The sequence below is a fragment of the Oncorhynchus mykiss genome, chromosome 26, assembly GCF_013265735.2.
Source record: "Oncorhynchus mykiss isolate Arlee chromosome 26, USDA_OmykA_1.1, whole genome shotgun sequence".
Lineage (NCBI taxonomy): Eukaryota > Metazoa > Chordata > Actinopteri > Salmoniformes > Salmonidae > Oncorhynchus > Oncorhynchus mykiss.
The window spans coordinates 43,425,864-43,442,542 of record NC_048590.1 but is presented as its reverse complement, the minus strand read 5'-3'; the positions used below and the strand labels follow the sequence as shown (position 1 = coordinate 43,442,542).

Sequence of the window (16,679 nt, the reverse complement as noted above, 5' to 3'; positions counted from 1 at the left end):
AGGAACCAAACAGGAGCAAACATGCCCAAAAGGGGAGTGACTACCTCCTGAACATGTCCAATAAGAAATGCTGGTTTTTGTTTTCAGTTGCAAAACGTTTTGCTACGGTGTGCACTAATGCATATAACCCAGGACCCACCTGAAGCCCCATCCGTCTATGGCACTGGCGAAGACCACATTCCCCTGGTCTGGAGAGAAGTAGAGCTGGGAGTCGTCCGAATCCTCTAGCCCGGCGCTCCAGTCGTACACCTGCTCTGACCCGGGACATTCAGCAGGCTTGATGTCCCCCTCCTCCTTATCTTCCTCCGCCCGCTCCTCTTTCACCGCGCGGTCCTCCAGCACTTTAGAGGTAAACAGAGAGCCTGTCACTGCATTCACCTGTGAGGAGGGAAATACACTTCTGTTTAATACACTTCTTTAATATACTTCTGTATTAAGAATCATAAACGTTCCAGAACATGTCTCTGTTATAACTGATTCCTTAACCGAAAACAGTACATTCAATTCAGTTCAGTTCGATTCAACTTACCCTCAGGGGCAATTAATTGTGTGCTACTTATATGGCAGGTATACTGTTTCTGTCTTGTGTTTTTTGATTAATCACACTTGTCTTTAGAGGTCAGGGACTCACCTGTTCTAGAATCTTCTGCAGGTGTGTGTAGGCTTCCTGAGAGGTGAGCTTCAGCTCCATGATGAGCCGGTCAATCTTGTTGATCACCAGCACAGGCCTGATGTTCTCCAGCCATGCCTGACGCAGCACTGCTTGGGTCTACGGACGGATGGGCGGACACACACACACACAGATACTCTGAGTAAATGACGAAGTCTCACGTAAACAAAGACAAAATGAAAGTGCCACGATGTTTCAGAAAGTAGAGCGACAAATATAATTCATATCACATTCCAAAACAATGACAGGGATTTTTCTGCAATTGAAATCCTTGCACAGGCCACCTAAGCCTTTTCGGGTCGCCTAAGTCCAAACAGCGTATACATGTTTTAAATATATTACATTTTTTATTATTCATTTTCAGGATGAAAAAACACCTTGTGTAAACTGAACCATCTAAAGCCAGATATAAAGTATGTAGAGATCTTTCTTCAAATAATATAATCTTTGAGAACTAACAATCATGCAAATAAAAGCTAGACAGTAAGGGAGAAAATTCCCAAAACAATGAATTAGTCTTGAAAAACACAGCAAAATGCATAGACTTGCAGGAAATTAGCTTTAAAACTACCACATTTCTTTCAGCTCTAAGGTAAAATGAGTAGAATTGCTGGAAATTAGCTTTAAAACTGCAGAAAATACATTTCAGCTCTATCGAGAAATGTGTAGAATTTAAGGACATTTGCAAAAAATGCAAAAAGTAAAAACTCAATGGGTGAGCTTGGTGCCCCATTTCCATGAAACTATTTAATGAAACACTAATGCAGAACCAGTGGAGAACAGGTAGTTATTTATTTAACCTTTATTTAACTAGGCAAGTCAGTTAAGAACAAACTCGGGAGCCCCAAGGCTATAACCTAAGTACGTAAGTGTCCAAAATCCCACTCTTTTCACTAAATAGTGCACTACTTTTGACCAGAGCCCTAGGGTGCCATTTGGGACACAAACATTGCCTGTAATTGCCTTACCTGTGGACAAACTCCCTCCACAGCATCTACGATGACAATGGCCCCATCACATAGTCTGACGGCGGTGGACACCTCAGACGAAAAGTCCACATGGCCCGGAGAGTCAATCAAGTTTATCAGGTAGTCCTTCTCCCCTGAGACACACACACACAGGCACGCACACACACACACACACACGCAAGGGTCAATTAGACGGAGACAAGTAGTCCGCCTCACAACAGGTCTCAACGTATCCAAGTCAACATGTTCCTACTGTGTTGTCTTACCAGAAGCATAGTGCAGTGAGATAGCGCTGGACTTCATCGTGATCCCTCGGATCTGCTCATCCTCCCGGCTGTCCAGGTACCTCAGCTAATACAGAAACAACATCAGAACACAGATGTATACATGACCATATCACAGATCAATGTGTAGATCAGGGACACACAACTAGATTAGTAAAAGGGCCAAATAACAAAGTCTGGCTACAGAAGTATGACAAGGATAATACCACTACAGATGATTGAGATCAAGTCATACTAACCTTTCCGGCTAAGCGACTTGATATAATGCCATTGCTGGCCACCAAGCTATCTGCCAGAGTTGTTTTGCCTGCAAAATAGATAGTGGTGGATATGAATGGAGTGTCACTACAAATGGTCATGCATGCAAACAACTGTCATCGTGACCCTGTACAGTATTATCCCGTGCAACATTCTCAATAATCAAGTCAATGGAACCTACCATGGTCCACGTGTGCCAGAATGCACAGGTTCCTGACGTTGGCTGGATTCTTCTGTAGTGCTTTGATCTTATCCAAACTGGTGTGTCCCATGTTTGACTGCTTTGGACTAGCTAATACATCAGGCGAGGAAACAAACTTTAGGAGATCAATCAATCAAATTTATTTTATATAGCCCTTCGTACATCAGCTGATATCTCAAAGTGCTGTACAGAAACCCAGCCTAAAACCCCAAACAGCAAGCAATGCAGGTGAAGAAGCACGGTGGCTAGGAAAAACTCCCTAGAAAGGCCAAAACCTAGGAAGAAACCTAGAGAGGAACCAGGCTATGTGGGGTGGCCAGTCCTCTTCTGGCTGTGCCGGGTGGAGATTATAACAAAACATGGTCAAGATGTTCAAATGTTCATAAATGACCAGCATGGTCGAATAATAATAAGGCAGAATAGTTGAAACTGGAGCAGCAGCACAGTCAGGTGGACTGGGGACAGCAAGGAGTCATCATGTCAGGTATTCCTGCAAGAGATGCTTGTTCTAGGAGATATCATCTAGTAATGTCACTATTACCTAGCTAGCTAGCTACTGCAATAAATACTGATCAGTGCCAGTGCACTCAACACAGCAAATTTAGTAAGACAACACACCTCCATTCTGAATGACAGCAATACAAAAGGTGCTTGATATGTAGCTGCAACTTACAGTATTTTACAATATGCTGCACTCAGCTAAAAGAAACGTGGACAACAATGTTAGCTTTGTATACAAAGTAGTATATTACTATATATATGATTCATAACCTAAAATAAATGATCATATCATATAAGAAATCTCAATATTATGCGACAAAAGTCACATAAAACACAAACGTGGACACAACTCACTCACGTTGTTTGCCCGGAACAATACGTAAAATGTTGACGCCGCTGTTTAAATGACGTAGTACGTTACGTCGTTACTAGGAAGCTCAGCGGTTGCTGGGGTAACGTGCTGCTTCCATAGAAACAAAACTGCACAGTAGCGCGAGCTGTCCACTGAGGTATAAAAGAACGGAGCTGTCGGGCGGTGTTTGTGGGATTGCAGAAACACGCTAGCCTCCCCCCTCAAAGACATGAAACGGCTATGCATATGTGAGATCTGCAGCTGTGGGTAAGGAGGATGTATTGATTTAGTCTAGTAAAAAAAAGTATGATTACATTCATGAGATTACCAGTGTTTCCACAAGTTTGTGTGTGGATAAATTATTTCCGTGCGTTAATTTAGGATTGACTAACTAGTGAATTGACACGCGTATGCCAAGTAGTGCATGGAGTTGACATTAAATGGAAAAAATTGTATGTATTATTGACTAACATTCATTATGAATCACTATTGTAAAAACTCTATCCAATCCATTTGCCATTCCTTTCGCTACAAAACTAGAAATGCTGAAATTCTTAGAACGACCCATATGGCATTGTAAATTGTCAGAAATTGACTGTCACAAGAATGAGTATTCAGCGGCAAAATAAATAGACACTTTTGCCATTTTTCCAAGTTGTCCAATGGCTAGTCATGGAAAAAAAATATTGCCCAGGAAAATATTGTTGCACTAGTAGCACATAGCTACGATGTGCCTTTTTTGCATAGTCTAGCTACATTTGTCATTTCACCAATACAAGGACACGTGTCTGCCTTTATTTATATCTGTAGACCTACCATAACTCACAATGCTGTGTAGCTAGCTATGTCTCTATTATCACTTGCTCACAGACACTCCCTGACATGAGTAAAGACAATGCCCTTGGTTACACAGAAACTAGTGCATTTCTTATTGCCCTGAAACGATATCAGCTATTCAAAATCCACAGCAATCATTGAAAATGTAGCCCATGATTTCTGACATTGGTATCCTATTGATTACAGTTGTCAGTTTATTCAAGTTCAGTTTTTTTTCTTCTACTCTTTATTTGACCCCCAACTAACTATGTTAACACAATACTCCAATGTAGGGTATTATCATGTTTGGTTTATTATCATGTGATTGTTGCACAATGTTTTCATACGCCTTTGAAATAGGTCAGTGAATGCAATCATGTTTTTCTGATTCTGAGTCTGACCATGGGAATGAATTATGTTACTGTGCCTGTTAAGTCACCATAGATGCAATAGAAATGCATGGCTGATGCATCATATTGAGTTAAATGTCTGTTAATCTAAGATGAAATACAAGTCTGGCATTCTTTTAAAGAATTCACACCAAGCTCAGTCAGTACACATTCATTGCATTGCATAACCAGGTAGATAATTGCTCACACCCAGCCTGCTGGTTTCCATTCTGCACTTAACTAAAGGAAGAGTTAAGATGACTAGTCTGTTATTTCATGCAGAGAATGCTCTTTCTAAGTGTAGGGTGGCATGCTACGTAACTAGCCTAACTCACTGCCAGTCACCATAATTGCATTGTAAATTAATACTACACTCTATTGGTATTGTGTTCATTAGTCCACTGTTAATGCACGTCAGCACAGCTGTCAAGTTTAAGATAGAGCACGTTCAGTAAAATAAAGTTTTGAACTTTGCCCTCTGTCTAGACGCCATCGCTGCCCCCACCAACCCACAGCTCTGTATGGAAAGCCCAATGTGACATGTGTCCTGACCGAGTACACAGAGAAGTACCCCGCCTATGGAAGATACAACCCGCCCCAGAGCCTGAAACCAAAGCCTGTTAACCACGGTGACCGGGGGAGAATGGATGGAACTACTACATTCAAGTAAACGCCTTAGTCATGGATCACACCTTAATGAAACACCAATCCCTTTCAAGTACACTACTTTTGGCCAAGAATGCCACATAGGGCAGGGGACAAAAGTAGTGTACAACCAAATGTAAGGAAATAGGGTGCTATTTGAGACTGTGTCAATCTTCTGCTATTCAACCACTCTCATTTAATGCAAAGTCTTTTGAGGCGCACACACACACGCACACACACACACACACCCCTCATGCGGTTTTGAGGGGATTTTGGAAAATGTACCTTTAAGTGGTCTCTAAAAATTGACCCTATTCCAAAGTCAACCTATTATGTAGATATCACTAACTATATTAATTAGGAGTTATCCACAGAGGTCTCAATCCCAAATGAATGAAAAAGACTGGTTACTCTCTCGCTCTTCCTAGGACTGACTTTATTCCCTACGTGGTGACTCGACGCCCAGGGAAACAGCAGGCGGAGTACAAACCCAAACCTGGAGACATAGATCTGGGGACCACCTACAAACAGGACTACAGCCTTTATGAGGTCCAACCCTTCGCCCCTTCCAGACCCAGCGAGAGGGTACGCACAACAGGGCACAAAATGGATACAGTGCCTACATACAAAGGTGAGCTATTCTGAGTTGTTTGATGAATACCAGACACATGACACATTTCTACAAGGGGTACCGCACAGTGATCCTTATTTTAGTATTATATAAGAAATATTGGCATTTAAAGTTAATACGTTGCAATTTCTATGGGATATTTTATACATCAAAATTACATCATAACAAATGCTCTCTATAAATAAACTATGATTATAACCAAAACTAACACATACAAATCTTTTAATGTTTCAACTCTTTTAATGTTTCAAGAGGATTTCCGACAGTGGGAGATGTGCAAGCGGGAGCTGAAGAAACCCGACCTGACCTACCACCCGCCAGACGCCAAGTTCGACGGCCACACCACCTTCCAGGACGACTTCCTCTCCCGAGGCCTTGCCCCCAGGGAGAGCTTCAAGCCCTCCAGTATCCCCAAAATGTCCGATACCCCCTTCGATGGGGTGACCAGTAACCAGCAGTGCTATGTGTCCCACCCTCTGGAGGCACGCTGGGTGAAGGCTCCAGAGCCCTATAAACCCAGTAGCCAGCCCCTACAAGACCTCACCACCAACCGAAGAGACTACCAGGGCCTGCCAGGACAGCTGCCCCAGAGCTATAAGCCTAACCCTGGAAAGGTAACGCTGTGTTTAATGACATCTCACTAGTCACAGACTATGTAATCGAGCACATGATTTTAGTTCTAGGTTAACCCAGATTAATATCTCACTAACTCACTCCTCTTCACTTACCTTTTCTGGCCAGTGATAACTTCAACTGGTATTTGATCATTAGTAGACAGTGGCTGATGAAATATCTCTGGGTGGTAGCCTAGCGGTTAAGAGGTTGGGCCAGTAACCGAGCTGACTAGGTGAAATCTCTTGATGTGCCCTTGAGCAAGGCACTTACAAGAGCAATTAGGGTTAAGTTGCTCTGGATAAGAGCGTCTGCTAAATGACTAAAATGTAAAAGAATCTCATTGAAGTGCAGATTCAAGATAGACGTGTAGTTTTGTTTGAATGTGTTGTTATTTTCAATATGATTATCTGGTGAGTTGATGTATGTTACTGAGGTGAAACCCAAGTCAAATGTCCATCTGAGGGTGAACAATAAACCTCTATTCCACTCTACTCTGTTCCTAGGTGACGTCTGACGTTCCCTTTCAGAGCAGCACAGAGTTTAAGGAGCGTTTCCAGCAGTGGCCTGTGTCCCTGCCTCAGCTGCACAAGAGCCTGCAGTATGTCAGCCCCACAGAGCACATGGACATGAGCACCACGTCTGGTTCAGTCTACGTCCAACACAACATCCAGCCCTTCATCTCTGCCAAGCCCTTCAATCGGCCCACCAAGTCATCAGCTCCCTTCCAGGTGGGGATGAGACGATACAGGCATTCAGAAAGTATTCAGACATCTTGACTTTTTCCACATTTTGTTACGTTACAGCCTTATTCTAAAGTGGATTAAATATTTTTTTGCCCTCAATCTCCACACAATACAGCATAACAACAAATCAAAAACATGTTTTTAGAAATTTTGGCAAATGTCAGGTTCGATGGGGAGAGTCGCTGCAAAGCTATCTTCAGGTCTCTCCATAGGTTCGATCAGGTTCGATGGGGAGAGTCGCTGCAAAGCTATCTTCAGGTCTCTCCATAGGTTCGATCAGGTTCGATGGGGAGAGTCGCTGCAAAGCTATCTTCAGGTCTCTCCATAGGTTCGATCAGGTTCGATGGGGAGAGTCGCTGCAAAGCTATCTTCAGGTCTCTCCATAGGTTCGATCAGGTTCAATGGGGAGAGTCGCTGCAAAGCTATCTTCAGGTCTCTCCATAGGTTCGATCAGGTTCGATGGGGAGAGTCGCTGCAAAGCTATCTTCAGGTCTCTCCATAGGTTCGATCAGGTTCAAATCCAGGCTCTGGCTGGGACACTCAAGGACATTGAGACTTGTCCCGAAGCCACTCCTGCGTTGTCTTGGCTGTGTTCTTAGGGTCTTGTCCTGTTGGAAGGTGAACCTTCATCCCAGTCTGAGGTCCTGAGTGCTCTGGAGCAGGTTTTCATCAAGGATCTCTGTACTTTGCTCCATTCATCTTGCTCTCGATCCTGACTAGTCTTCAAGGGCCTGCCACTGAAAAACATCCCTACAGCATGATGTTGCCACCACCATGCTTCACCGTAGGGATGGTGCCAGGTTTCCACCAGATGTGACGCTTGGCATGATTGGTGAAATATCATTCTGTCAGAGTCATCTGAAGATGCACCTGAGCTCAATTTCAAGTCCCCTAGCAAATGGTCTAAATATTTACAGTGCATTCAGAAAGTATTCAGACCCTTTGACTTTTTCCACATTTTGTTATATTACAGCCTTATTCTATTTAATCCATTATAAAAACAAATCCTCATGAATCTACACATGATACCTCATAATGACAAAGTGAAAAAAGGTATTTAGACATTTTTGCTAATTTATAAAAACAAGTAAAAATACAATACAGACCTTTTGCTATGAGATTCAAAATTGAGCTCAGGTGCATCCGGTTTCCATTGATCATCTTTGAGATGTTTCTACAACTTGATTGGAGTCCACCTGTGGTAAATTCAATTGATTGGACATGATTTGAAAGGCACACAGCTGTCTATATAAGGTCCCACAGTTGACAGTGCATGTCAGAGCAAAAACCAAGGCATGAGGTTGAAGGAATTGTCGGCAAAACTGCGAGACAGGATTGTGACGAGGCACAGATCTGGGGAAGGGTACCAAAAAATGTCTACAGCATTGAAGGTCCCCAAGAACACAGTGGTCTCCATCATTCTTAAATGGAAGAAGTTTGGAACCACCAAGACTCTTCCTAGAGCTGGCCGCCCTGCCAAAAGGAGCAATCGAGTCAGAAGGGGCTTTGTCAGGGAGGTGTTATGTTTTAGATTTTATTTTTACTACTACCTGTATAGATGGTCATTCTGACAGAGCTCAATAGTTCCTCTGTGGAGATGGGAGAACCTTCCAGAAGGACAACCATCTCTGCAGAACTCTACCAATCAGGCCTTTATGGTAGAGTGGACAGATTCTCTGCTGATGAAACCAAGATTTAACGCTTTGGCCTGAATGCCAAGCATCAAGTCTGGAGGAAACCTGGCACCATCCCAAGCATGGTGGTTGCAGCATCATGCTGTGGGGATGTTTTTCAGCGGCAGGGACTGGGAGACTAGACAGGATTGAGGGAAAGATGAACGGAGGAAAGTACAGAGATCCTTGATGAAAACCTGTTCCAGAGCGCTCAGGACCTCCGACTGGGGCCACGGTTCACCTTCCAACAGGACAATGACCCTAAGCACACAGCCAAGACAAAGAAGGAGTGGCTTCGGGACAAGTCCTTGAATGTCTTTGCTGCGACACTCCCCATCCAACCTGACAGAGCTTGAGAAGATCTGCAGAGAAGAATGGTAGAAACTCCACAGTTTATTTTATTCATTTATTTAACTAGGCAAGTCAGTTAAGAACAAATTCTTATTTACAATGACGGCCTACCGGGGAACAGTGGGTTAACTGCCTTGTTCAGGGGCAGAATGAAAGATTTTTACCTTGTCAGCTCAGGGATTCGATCCAGCAACCTTACTGGCCTAACACTCTAACCACTAGGCTACCTGCCACCCCAAATACGTGTGCCGAGCTTGTAGCGTCATACACAAGAAGACTGTAAATTCAACAACGTACTGAGTAAAGTCTGTGAATAATTACGTAAATGCAATATTTATTTATTTATATATTTTTTTTCTCCTTCTCCTTCCTTTGCCATTATGGGTATTGTGTGTAGATTGATGAGGACAAACATGTATTTAAACCATTTCTGAATAAGGCTAACGTATATAGTTTTTTTAAAGTGCCGGGGTCTGAATACTTTCCGAATGCACTGCAACTTAATATATTGCTGGGCTGATATATCGTTTAGCGGTTATGTTGTTGTACTTCTATGTATTGCCATACTGATATCGTGTCTTACTGATATGGATGTTCTGATGTAATATTATAGTTATGTTGTTCACTAAAGTGTTTGCTGTTAAATTCTTGGGAGATTATTTCAACAGCACATAAATATGATTGAATATATGTTTTATTACATTCAAAACGGTGTTCTCATTTTGTCCTGTAACCGAGTCAGTTGGGATTTTTTTGGGTACGTTTATTGTAGCATCAAAATGAACGTTCCCACCCCACTACCTCCAGGTCTGCACCACCATGAGGGATGACTACCAGCCTTGGGAGGTCAAGAGACAGGCCATGATCAAGAAGCCTGAAGAGATGCAGAGAGCCACCGGAAGGATGGACCACCTCACCACTTTCAAGGCAATTCAAGACTCTTCTGTTTCCATTGGCATGCCAGGGCAATTCTCAAATCACACCCTGCCTATAGAAAAATACTTTTGGGAGGAGCACAGGATCAGCTACATTGTACAGTGCCTTGCGAAAGTATTCGACCCCCTTGAACTTTGCGACCTTTTGCCACATTTCAGGCTTCAAACATAAAGATATAAAACTGTATTTTTTTGTGAAGAATCAACAACAAGTGGGACACAATCATGAAGTGGAACGACATTTATTGGATATTTCAAACTTTTTTAACAAATCAAAAACTGAAAAATTGGGCATGCAAAATGATTCAGCCCCTTTACTTTCAGTGCAACAAACTCTCTCCAGAAGTTCAGTGAGGATCTCTGAATGATCCAATGTTGACCTAAATGACTAATGATGATAAATACAATCCACCTGTGTGTAATCAAGTCTCCGTATAAATGTACCTGCACTGTGATAGTCTCAGAGGTCCGTTAAAAGCGCAGAGAGCATCATGAAGAACAAGGAACACACCAGGCAGGTCCGAGATACTGTTGTGAAGAAGTTTAAAGCCGGATTTGGATACAAAAATATTTCCCAAGCTTTAAACATCCCAAGGAGCACTGTGCAAGCGATAATATTGAAATGGAAGGAGTATCAGACCACTGCAAATCTACCAAGACCTGGCCGTCCCTCTAAACTTTCAGCTCATACAAGGAGAAGACTGATCAGAGATGCAGCCAAGAGGCCCATGATCACTCTGGATGAACTGCAGAGATCTACAGCTGAGGTGGGAGACTCTGTCCATAGGACAACAATCAGTCGTATATTGCACAAATCTGGCCTTTATGGGAGAGTGGCAAGAAGAAAGCCATTTATTAAAGATATCCATAAAAAAGTGTAGTTTAAAGTTTGCCACAAGCCACCTGGGAGACACACCAAACATGTGGAAGAAGGTGCTCTGGTCAGATGAAACCAAAATTGAACTTTTTGGCAACAATGAAAAACGTTATGTTTGTCGTAAAAGCAACACAGCTGAACACACCATCCCCACTGTCAAACATGGTGGTGGCAGCATCATGGTTTGGGCCTGCTTTTCTTCAGCAGGGACAGGGAAGATGGTTAAAATTGATGGGAAGATGGATGGAGCCAAATACAGGACCATTCTGGAAGAGAACCTGATGGAGTCTGCAAAAGACCTGAGACTGGGACGGAGATTTGTCTTCCAACAAGACAATGATCCAAAACATAAAGCAAAATCTACAATGGAATGGTTCAAAAATAAACATATCCAGGTGTTAGAATGGCCAAGTCAAAGTCCAGACCTGAATCCAATCGAGAATCTGTGGAAAGAACTGAAAACTGCTGTTCACAAATGCTCTCCATCCAACCTCACTGAGCTCGAGCTGTTTTGCAAGGAGGAATGGGAAAAAATGTCAGTCTCTCGATGTGCAAAACTGATAGAGACATACCCCAAGCGACTTACAGCTGTAATCGCAGCAAAAGGTGGCGCTACAAAGTATTAACTTAAGGGGGCTGAATAATTTTGCACGCCCAATTTTTCAGTTTTTGAAATGTTAAAAAAGTTTGAAATATCCAAGAAATGTCATTCCACTTCATGATTGTGTCCCACTTGTTGTTGATTCTTCACAAAAAAATACAGTTTTATATCTTTATGTTTGAAGCCTGAAATGTGGCAAAAGGTCGCAAAGTTCAAGGGGGCCGAATACTTTCGCAAGGCACTGTAGCACCTATGGAGCTGTTTTAGGGGCTAAGTGCCCTGTGGAAGGACACAACAATAGGAGATATTATAGTACCTACCATCTGAAATCACCGGCCAGTTCTCAGTACTGCCTCCTGGAGTGCACTAGTTTTGGCCAGATATGGGTGGGTTTAGGGTGTTCTTTGAGACACTGCTCAATTATCTACACATATACACCCTTAGAAAAAAGTGTTTCAAGTTTGTTCTTCGGCAGTCCCCGTAGGAGTACCCTTTTTTTGGTTCCCGGTAGAACACTTTTGGGTTACAGCCAAAAAGGGTTCTTCAAAGGGTTATCCTATGGGGGTAGCCGAATAACCCTTTTAGGTTCTAAATATCACCTTTTTTTCTAAGAGTGTAGCAGAGCCCCTGTCTCTCTTTGGCTCTAGGCCACATTCTTAGAAGCCATTATTGGAAAAGCTATTCTATTTGATTGTATTCTCTTATCCAGGCCCATTTTACACCCCATGAACTGCAGCCCAATGTGAGCTTCAAGCCAGCTCACGCCCCCTTGAGGGCTGATGCCCCATTGGAGAGCGGCACCATGTACAGCACAGAGTTCACCCCCAAGAGGTAACACACACACACACAGTTACCCAGCAGAGATGCACACACGCGCTGAGCATTTCGCTGCACTGTTTATACCTGCTGTAAACTGTGTACGTGATGAGTAACATTTGATTTTGATTTGACACACAAAGTCAACCTACAAGCATTTAGTCTGGAGTCCCCTGGAATCAGCCGGTACATCCCAGGAGGGACATCAAACGAAAGTGAAGCTGTTTTACTACCTGATTGAAATGAATGACTGATGTAAACCTGAATCACTTTTATAACCTCAACCTTAATAAGTGCTGGTGTTGTGAATTTGTGGATGATTATGATGTGCTGAACTTGCAGCAAGATTATTTTCCACGAGCGAACAATAAAGGTATTGCATTTCCTGGTATTTTATCGTATATCATTCAGGTAATGGTATGATTTTGTGTTGTAGGATCAGCATTTGTCCAGCTAGCTACGACTCCCTGCCGGGCTTCGTGTTTGAGGACAGCGACGACAGGGGACACAGGTTCTACAGGAAGTTGCCATCTAAGGACATGAACAAGATGGCTGCCGGCATGGCGGTGGCTGTGGTGTCATAACGTTTGACCATGATATTTGGTGACCAATGCTTTTAATCTTAAAAAGAGCGTGTGAAGGCAAATCTACTTTTGTTTGGTCTGTTATGTTTTCATTTTATTTTCCTACTACCTGTATAGTAAGTATCAATGATGTGATAATCAAATGGAACCAACAATTATGAACAAGTCACAAACAGGCCATTATAAAATAAACTTCCCTGTATTCTGGTTGATGCTTTCCATTGAATAGTTGGCTAATTTTTGTTTTACAAATTTGCGAATCATTACAGCACTTCATTTCTTAATGAAATATCCTTGTGTCCATGTGCCAAATTCTGCATCAAGTCACCAGTCACACATTTATTGAAATTCTAACAATGCAGAACTTTCAGGGTTATTTTCATGGTTGAAAGTGCATAAGACATACCGGAAACTTCATTATGATTTTGCAGTGTGATTTCATTTGAAGGAGGCTTTTTTTTTTAAACTAGAGTTTAGAAAAATAGTGGCCTCTTTATAATGCACATTGTTGTAAAAAAGTTTCATAATCTGTCAGTGTGATTTCATGAGTCTTATGGTCTCCCTCTGTGTGTGTTTATAATGAGTATTACCAAACAAAATATCAGGTGATCAAACTGTCTTTATTATCTTAGTATGTTGTCTTTCTAGAGCATTTCAACGTTTTGTTCCATAAACATCTTCATGATGTTCCTTCAGTCCAGTTAGGATTCTACAAACGGTATCCATGTCAACACCCAATGTTATGGTAACGTAATCGATATGTTGTCCTAAATATCAGTAGCATTGATTATTGTCAGTGTGCATTTGTTTGAGTGAGTGGCACTTGATAATGTATCTGCAAAACACATGACATGTCTCTACAAATCCTTGGTGATTGTAGGTAAATGCATGAGAATAAAACCAGAAGGGAAAGGTATTAAACACCTGTGATCCAACAACAGCAAGTGCTTATTAATATACTGTATGGTTTCTATCCAGTCTTTTTAAACAGGCGTTAAGACAACTAAATAAGGTAAGAAAATAAAGTCCCACAAAAAATCTACATACTCTCAATGTACAATATTGCACTTAAAACACAGTATTTACAAGACATTTTACAATGCAGCACATTGGTTGGATAACCAAAACAATACTAAAAAGAAACAGACCCCATTATTCAAACAGAGAAATATGACAGTCATGTTTTCTCTCGGGGCCCATCCTAAATGCCACCGTATTCCCTACATAGTGCACTACTTTTGACCAGTACTGCAGTATGTAGGGCAGTGGTGGTGGGCGGGGCCCGGAACATCATTATAGAAATGTGTACAATGCAAATGGACCACAAGCAAGCAGAAAAATAGATTGAATTGGAAAATAACAATAAGTTCATACCTTGATTACATTGAGACACAATCACACATGTCTCTCTTGTTATTAGTGGGAATAGATTTTGTCCCGCCATCCACCTGTTTCCGACCCCTGATGTAGGGAATATGATTGGGTGCCATTGGGAACACAACCCACACCTCTCTCGGTCACTGCAGGGTCTATTTATTCCAAACAGTGATCATTTCTGCTGACAATTATTATCTCACATAATACATACTACTGTATGCACTGTGATCATTTCTGCTGACAATTATTATCTCACATAATACATACTACTGTATGCACTGTACTCTGATGAATATGTTTCAAATGTATGTACACATTGAATGTTAACTGTTATGGCAAATATGCAATATCCAATAAATCATGTTGAAACCGCTTTTCCTCCTACTGTCTGTCTAGTAGGTTCTAATGCAAATGATTTGGTTTGGATGGTTGTTTTCTCATGTCAATGACGTTCCACTACAATCTGACATCCCTTTGCCTTCACACATGTTAATGGTCTTATAGGAGTCTGCATCACACATCCACTTCCTACTGTATACTGTATGTACATGTACAGTCAGTGGTGTAAAGTACTTCAGTAAAAATACTTTGAAGTACTACTTAAGTCATTTTTTTCTGTGTATCTGTACTTTACATGTACTTCACAACATTCCTAAAGAAAATAATGTACTTTTTACTCCATACCATTTCCTTGACATCTAAAAGTACTTGTTACATTTTGAATGCTTAGCGGGACAGGAAAATGTTACAACACACGCACTTATCAAGACAACATCCCTGGTCATCCCTACTGTCTCTGGTTTGGCAGACTCACTAAACACAAATGCGTAGTTTGTAAATTATGTCTGAGTGTGTTTTTAAATAAAAAAATAAGAAAATGGTGTCGTCTGGTTTGCTTAATATAAGGAACTTGAAATGATTTATACTTTTACTTTTGATACCTAAGTACATTTAAAACCAAATACTTTTATACTTTTACTCAAGTAGTATTTTACTGGATGACTTTCCCTTTTACTTGAGTCATTTTCTATTAAGGTATCTTTACTTTTATTCAAGTATGACAATTCGGTACTTTCCCCACCACTGTGTACAGTATATTCATACATTCATACATGCACTTGCTATAAATTAAAAAATAAACACAGGATACCCATAAACCACTGCTTCTATTGGTGTTTTGTTGCTAGAGTATTCTTTCTTTCTGTCCGTCCATTCAGTGCACATTACCGTGGAAAACAATGACAAGGCCATTTAAAGACTGCTCTCTCCTTCAGGAATGGGTTAACAGCACACACTTTACACACACCTTTGCACTCACTTGTTACATGTGTCATTGGAAAAATATCTAGTATTGGTAAAGTGTTACATTTCTAAGGCCATAGGTCCAGATTTGAGGCTTGCATCAAATTACATTGGTTGGGCCACCTGAAAGATTCCTTCACTCCATATCTGTGCACGCTTGTCTCCACCAAAGTGTCTCCGGCAAAAATCCCCTAGGTATCTTTCTCAGTCTAATCAAGCCATTGGGGCATCATTATTGGGAGGAAAATCCATTTAGGTTGTGATGAAAAAGTGAGAAAGATTTCCTCAATGTTGTGGTGGTAGTGTCTTTAAAGCAGACTCCAAACAGTCTCAGGCTATGACCAGTCTACCATGTTACATGGTCCCTCCCTCCCTCAATCCAAGCCTCCATCCTTCCTTCAATCTATCCCTCCATCCATCCATCCCTCCCTCCCTCTATCCAGCCCTCCCTCAATCTATCCCTCCCCCAGCCGCCCCTCAATCTATCCCTCCCCCTATCTATCCCTCCCCCCATCCCTCCCTCCCTCCCTCCCTCCCTCAATCTAATCCTCCATCCATCCCTCCCTTGATCTATCCCTCCATACATTCATCCCTCCCTCCCTCAATCCAAGCCTCTATCCAGCCCTCCCTCAATCTATCCCTTCCCCAGCCGCCCCTCAATCTATCCCTCCCCCATCTATCCCTCCCTCCCTCCCTCCCTCAATCTAATCCTCCATCCATCCCTCCCTCAATCTATCCCTCTATCCATCCATCCCTCCCTTGATATATCCCTCCATACATTCATCCCTCCCTCCCTCAATCCAAGCCTCCATCCATCCCTCCCTCAATCCATCACTCCATCCATCCATCCCTGCCTCAATCTATCCCTCCATACATCTATCCCTTCCTCAATCTATACCTCCCTCCCTTCCCCAATCTATCCCTCTATCCATCCATCCATCCATCCCTCCCTTCCCCAATATATCCCTCTATCCATCCATCCACCCCTCCCTCCCTCAGTCCATCCATCCATCCATCCATCCCTCCCTCCCTCCCTCCCTCCCTCCCTCCCTCCCTCCCTCCCTCCCTCCCTCCCTCCCTCCCTCCCTC

The 16,679-nt window shown here is 42.3% G+C and overlaps 2 protein-coding genes across 4 annotated transcripts in view; one reads left to right on the top strand and one right to left on the bottom strand.

Annotated features, from left to right (window-relative positions):
- The window catches only part of LOC110515557 (elongation factor-like GTPase 1), a 96,047-nt gene extending 92,764 nt beyond the window's left edge, over nt 1–3,283 (bottom strand). The window contains exons 1-7 of one of the 3 annotated variants that reach the window (XM_036963198.1): nt 3,242–3,283; nt 2,362–2,472; nt 2,162–2,229; nt 1,905–1,989; nt 1,639–1,772; nt 632–769; nt 140–378 (exon numbers count right to left, since the gene is read on the bottom strand). In XM_036963198.1, coding sequence (XP_036819093.1) covers nt 140–378; nt 632–769; nt 1,639–1,772; nt 1,905–1,989; nt 2,162–2,229; nt 2,362–2,452 — 755 coding nt within the window. In that variant the 5' untranslated portion in view covers nt 2,453–2,472; nt 3,242–3,283. The other 2 variants (XM_036963197.1, XM_036963199.1) reach the window with 2 other exon arrangements.
- Nucleotides 3,284–3,346: 63 nt separating this feature from the next.
- On the top strand, nt 3,347–13,885 carry LOC110506867 (stabilizer of axonemal microtubules 2). The gene is made up of 8 exons (XM_036963200.1): nt 3,347–3,502; nt 4,927–5,106; nt 5,514–5,716; nt 5,969–6,330; nt 6,835–7,059; nt 9,906–10,025; nt 12,221–12,342; nt 12,764–13,885. Exons 1-8 carry the CDS (start codon nt 3,465–3,467, stop codon nt 12,909–12,911), a joined length of 1,398 nt encoding a protein of 465 aa, XP_036819095.1. The 5' UTR covers nt 3,347–3,464; the 3' UTR covers nt 12,912–13,885.
- Nucleotides 13,886–16,679: the final 2,794 nt, after the last annotated feature.

Coding starts and splice junctions, on each gene's coding strand:
- LOC110506867 (XM_036963200.1), top strand. CDS start 3,465: ATGAAACGGCTATGCATATGTGAGATCTGCAGCTGTGG. Junction 7,060..9,905: donor AGTCATCAGCTCCCTTCCAG/GTGGGGATGAGA, acceptor CACTACCTCCAG/GTCTGCACCACCATGAGGGA. Junction 10,026..12,220: donor ACCACCTCACCACTTTCAAG/GCAATTCAAGAC, acceptor TCTCTTATCCAG/GCCCATTTTACACCCCATGA.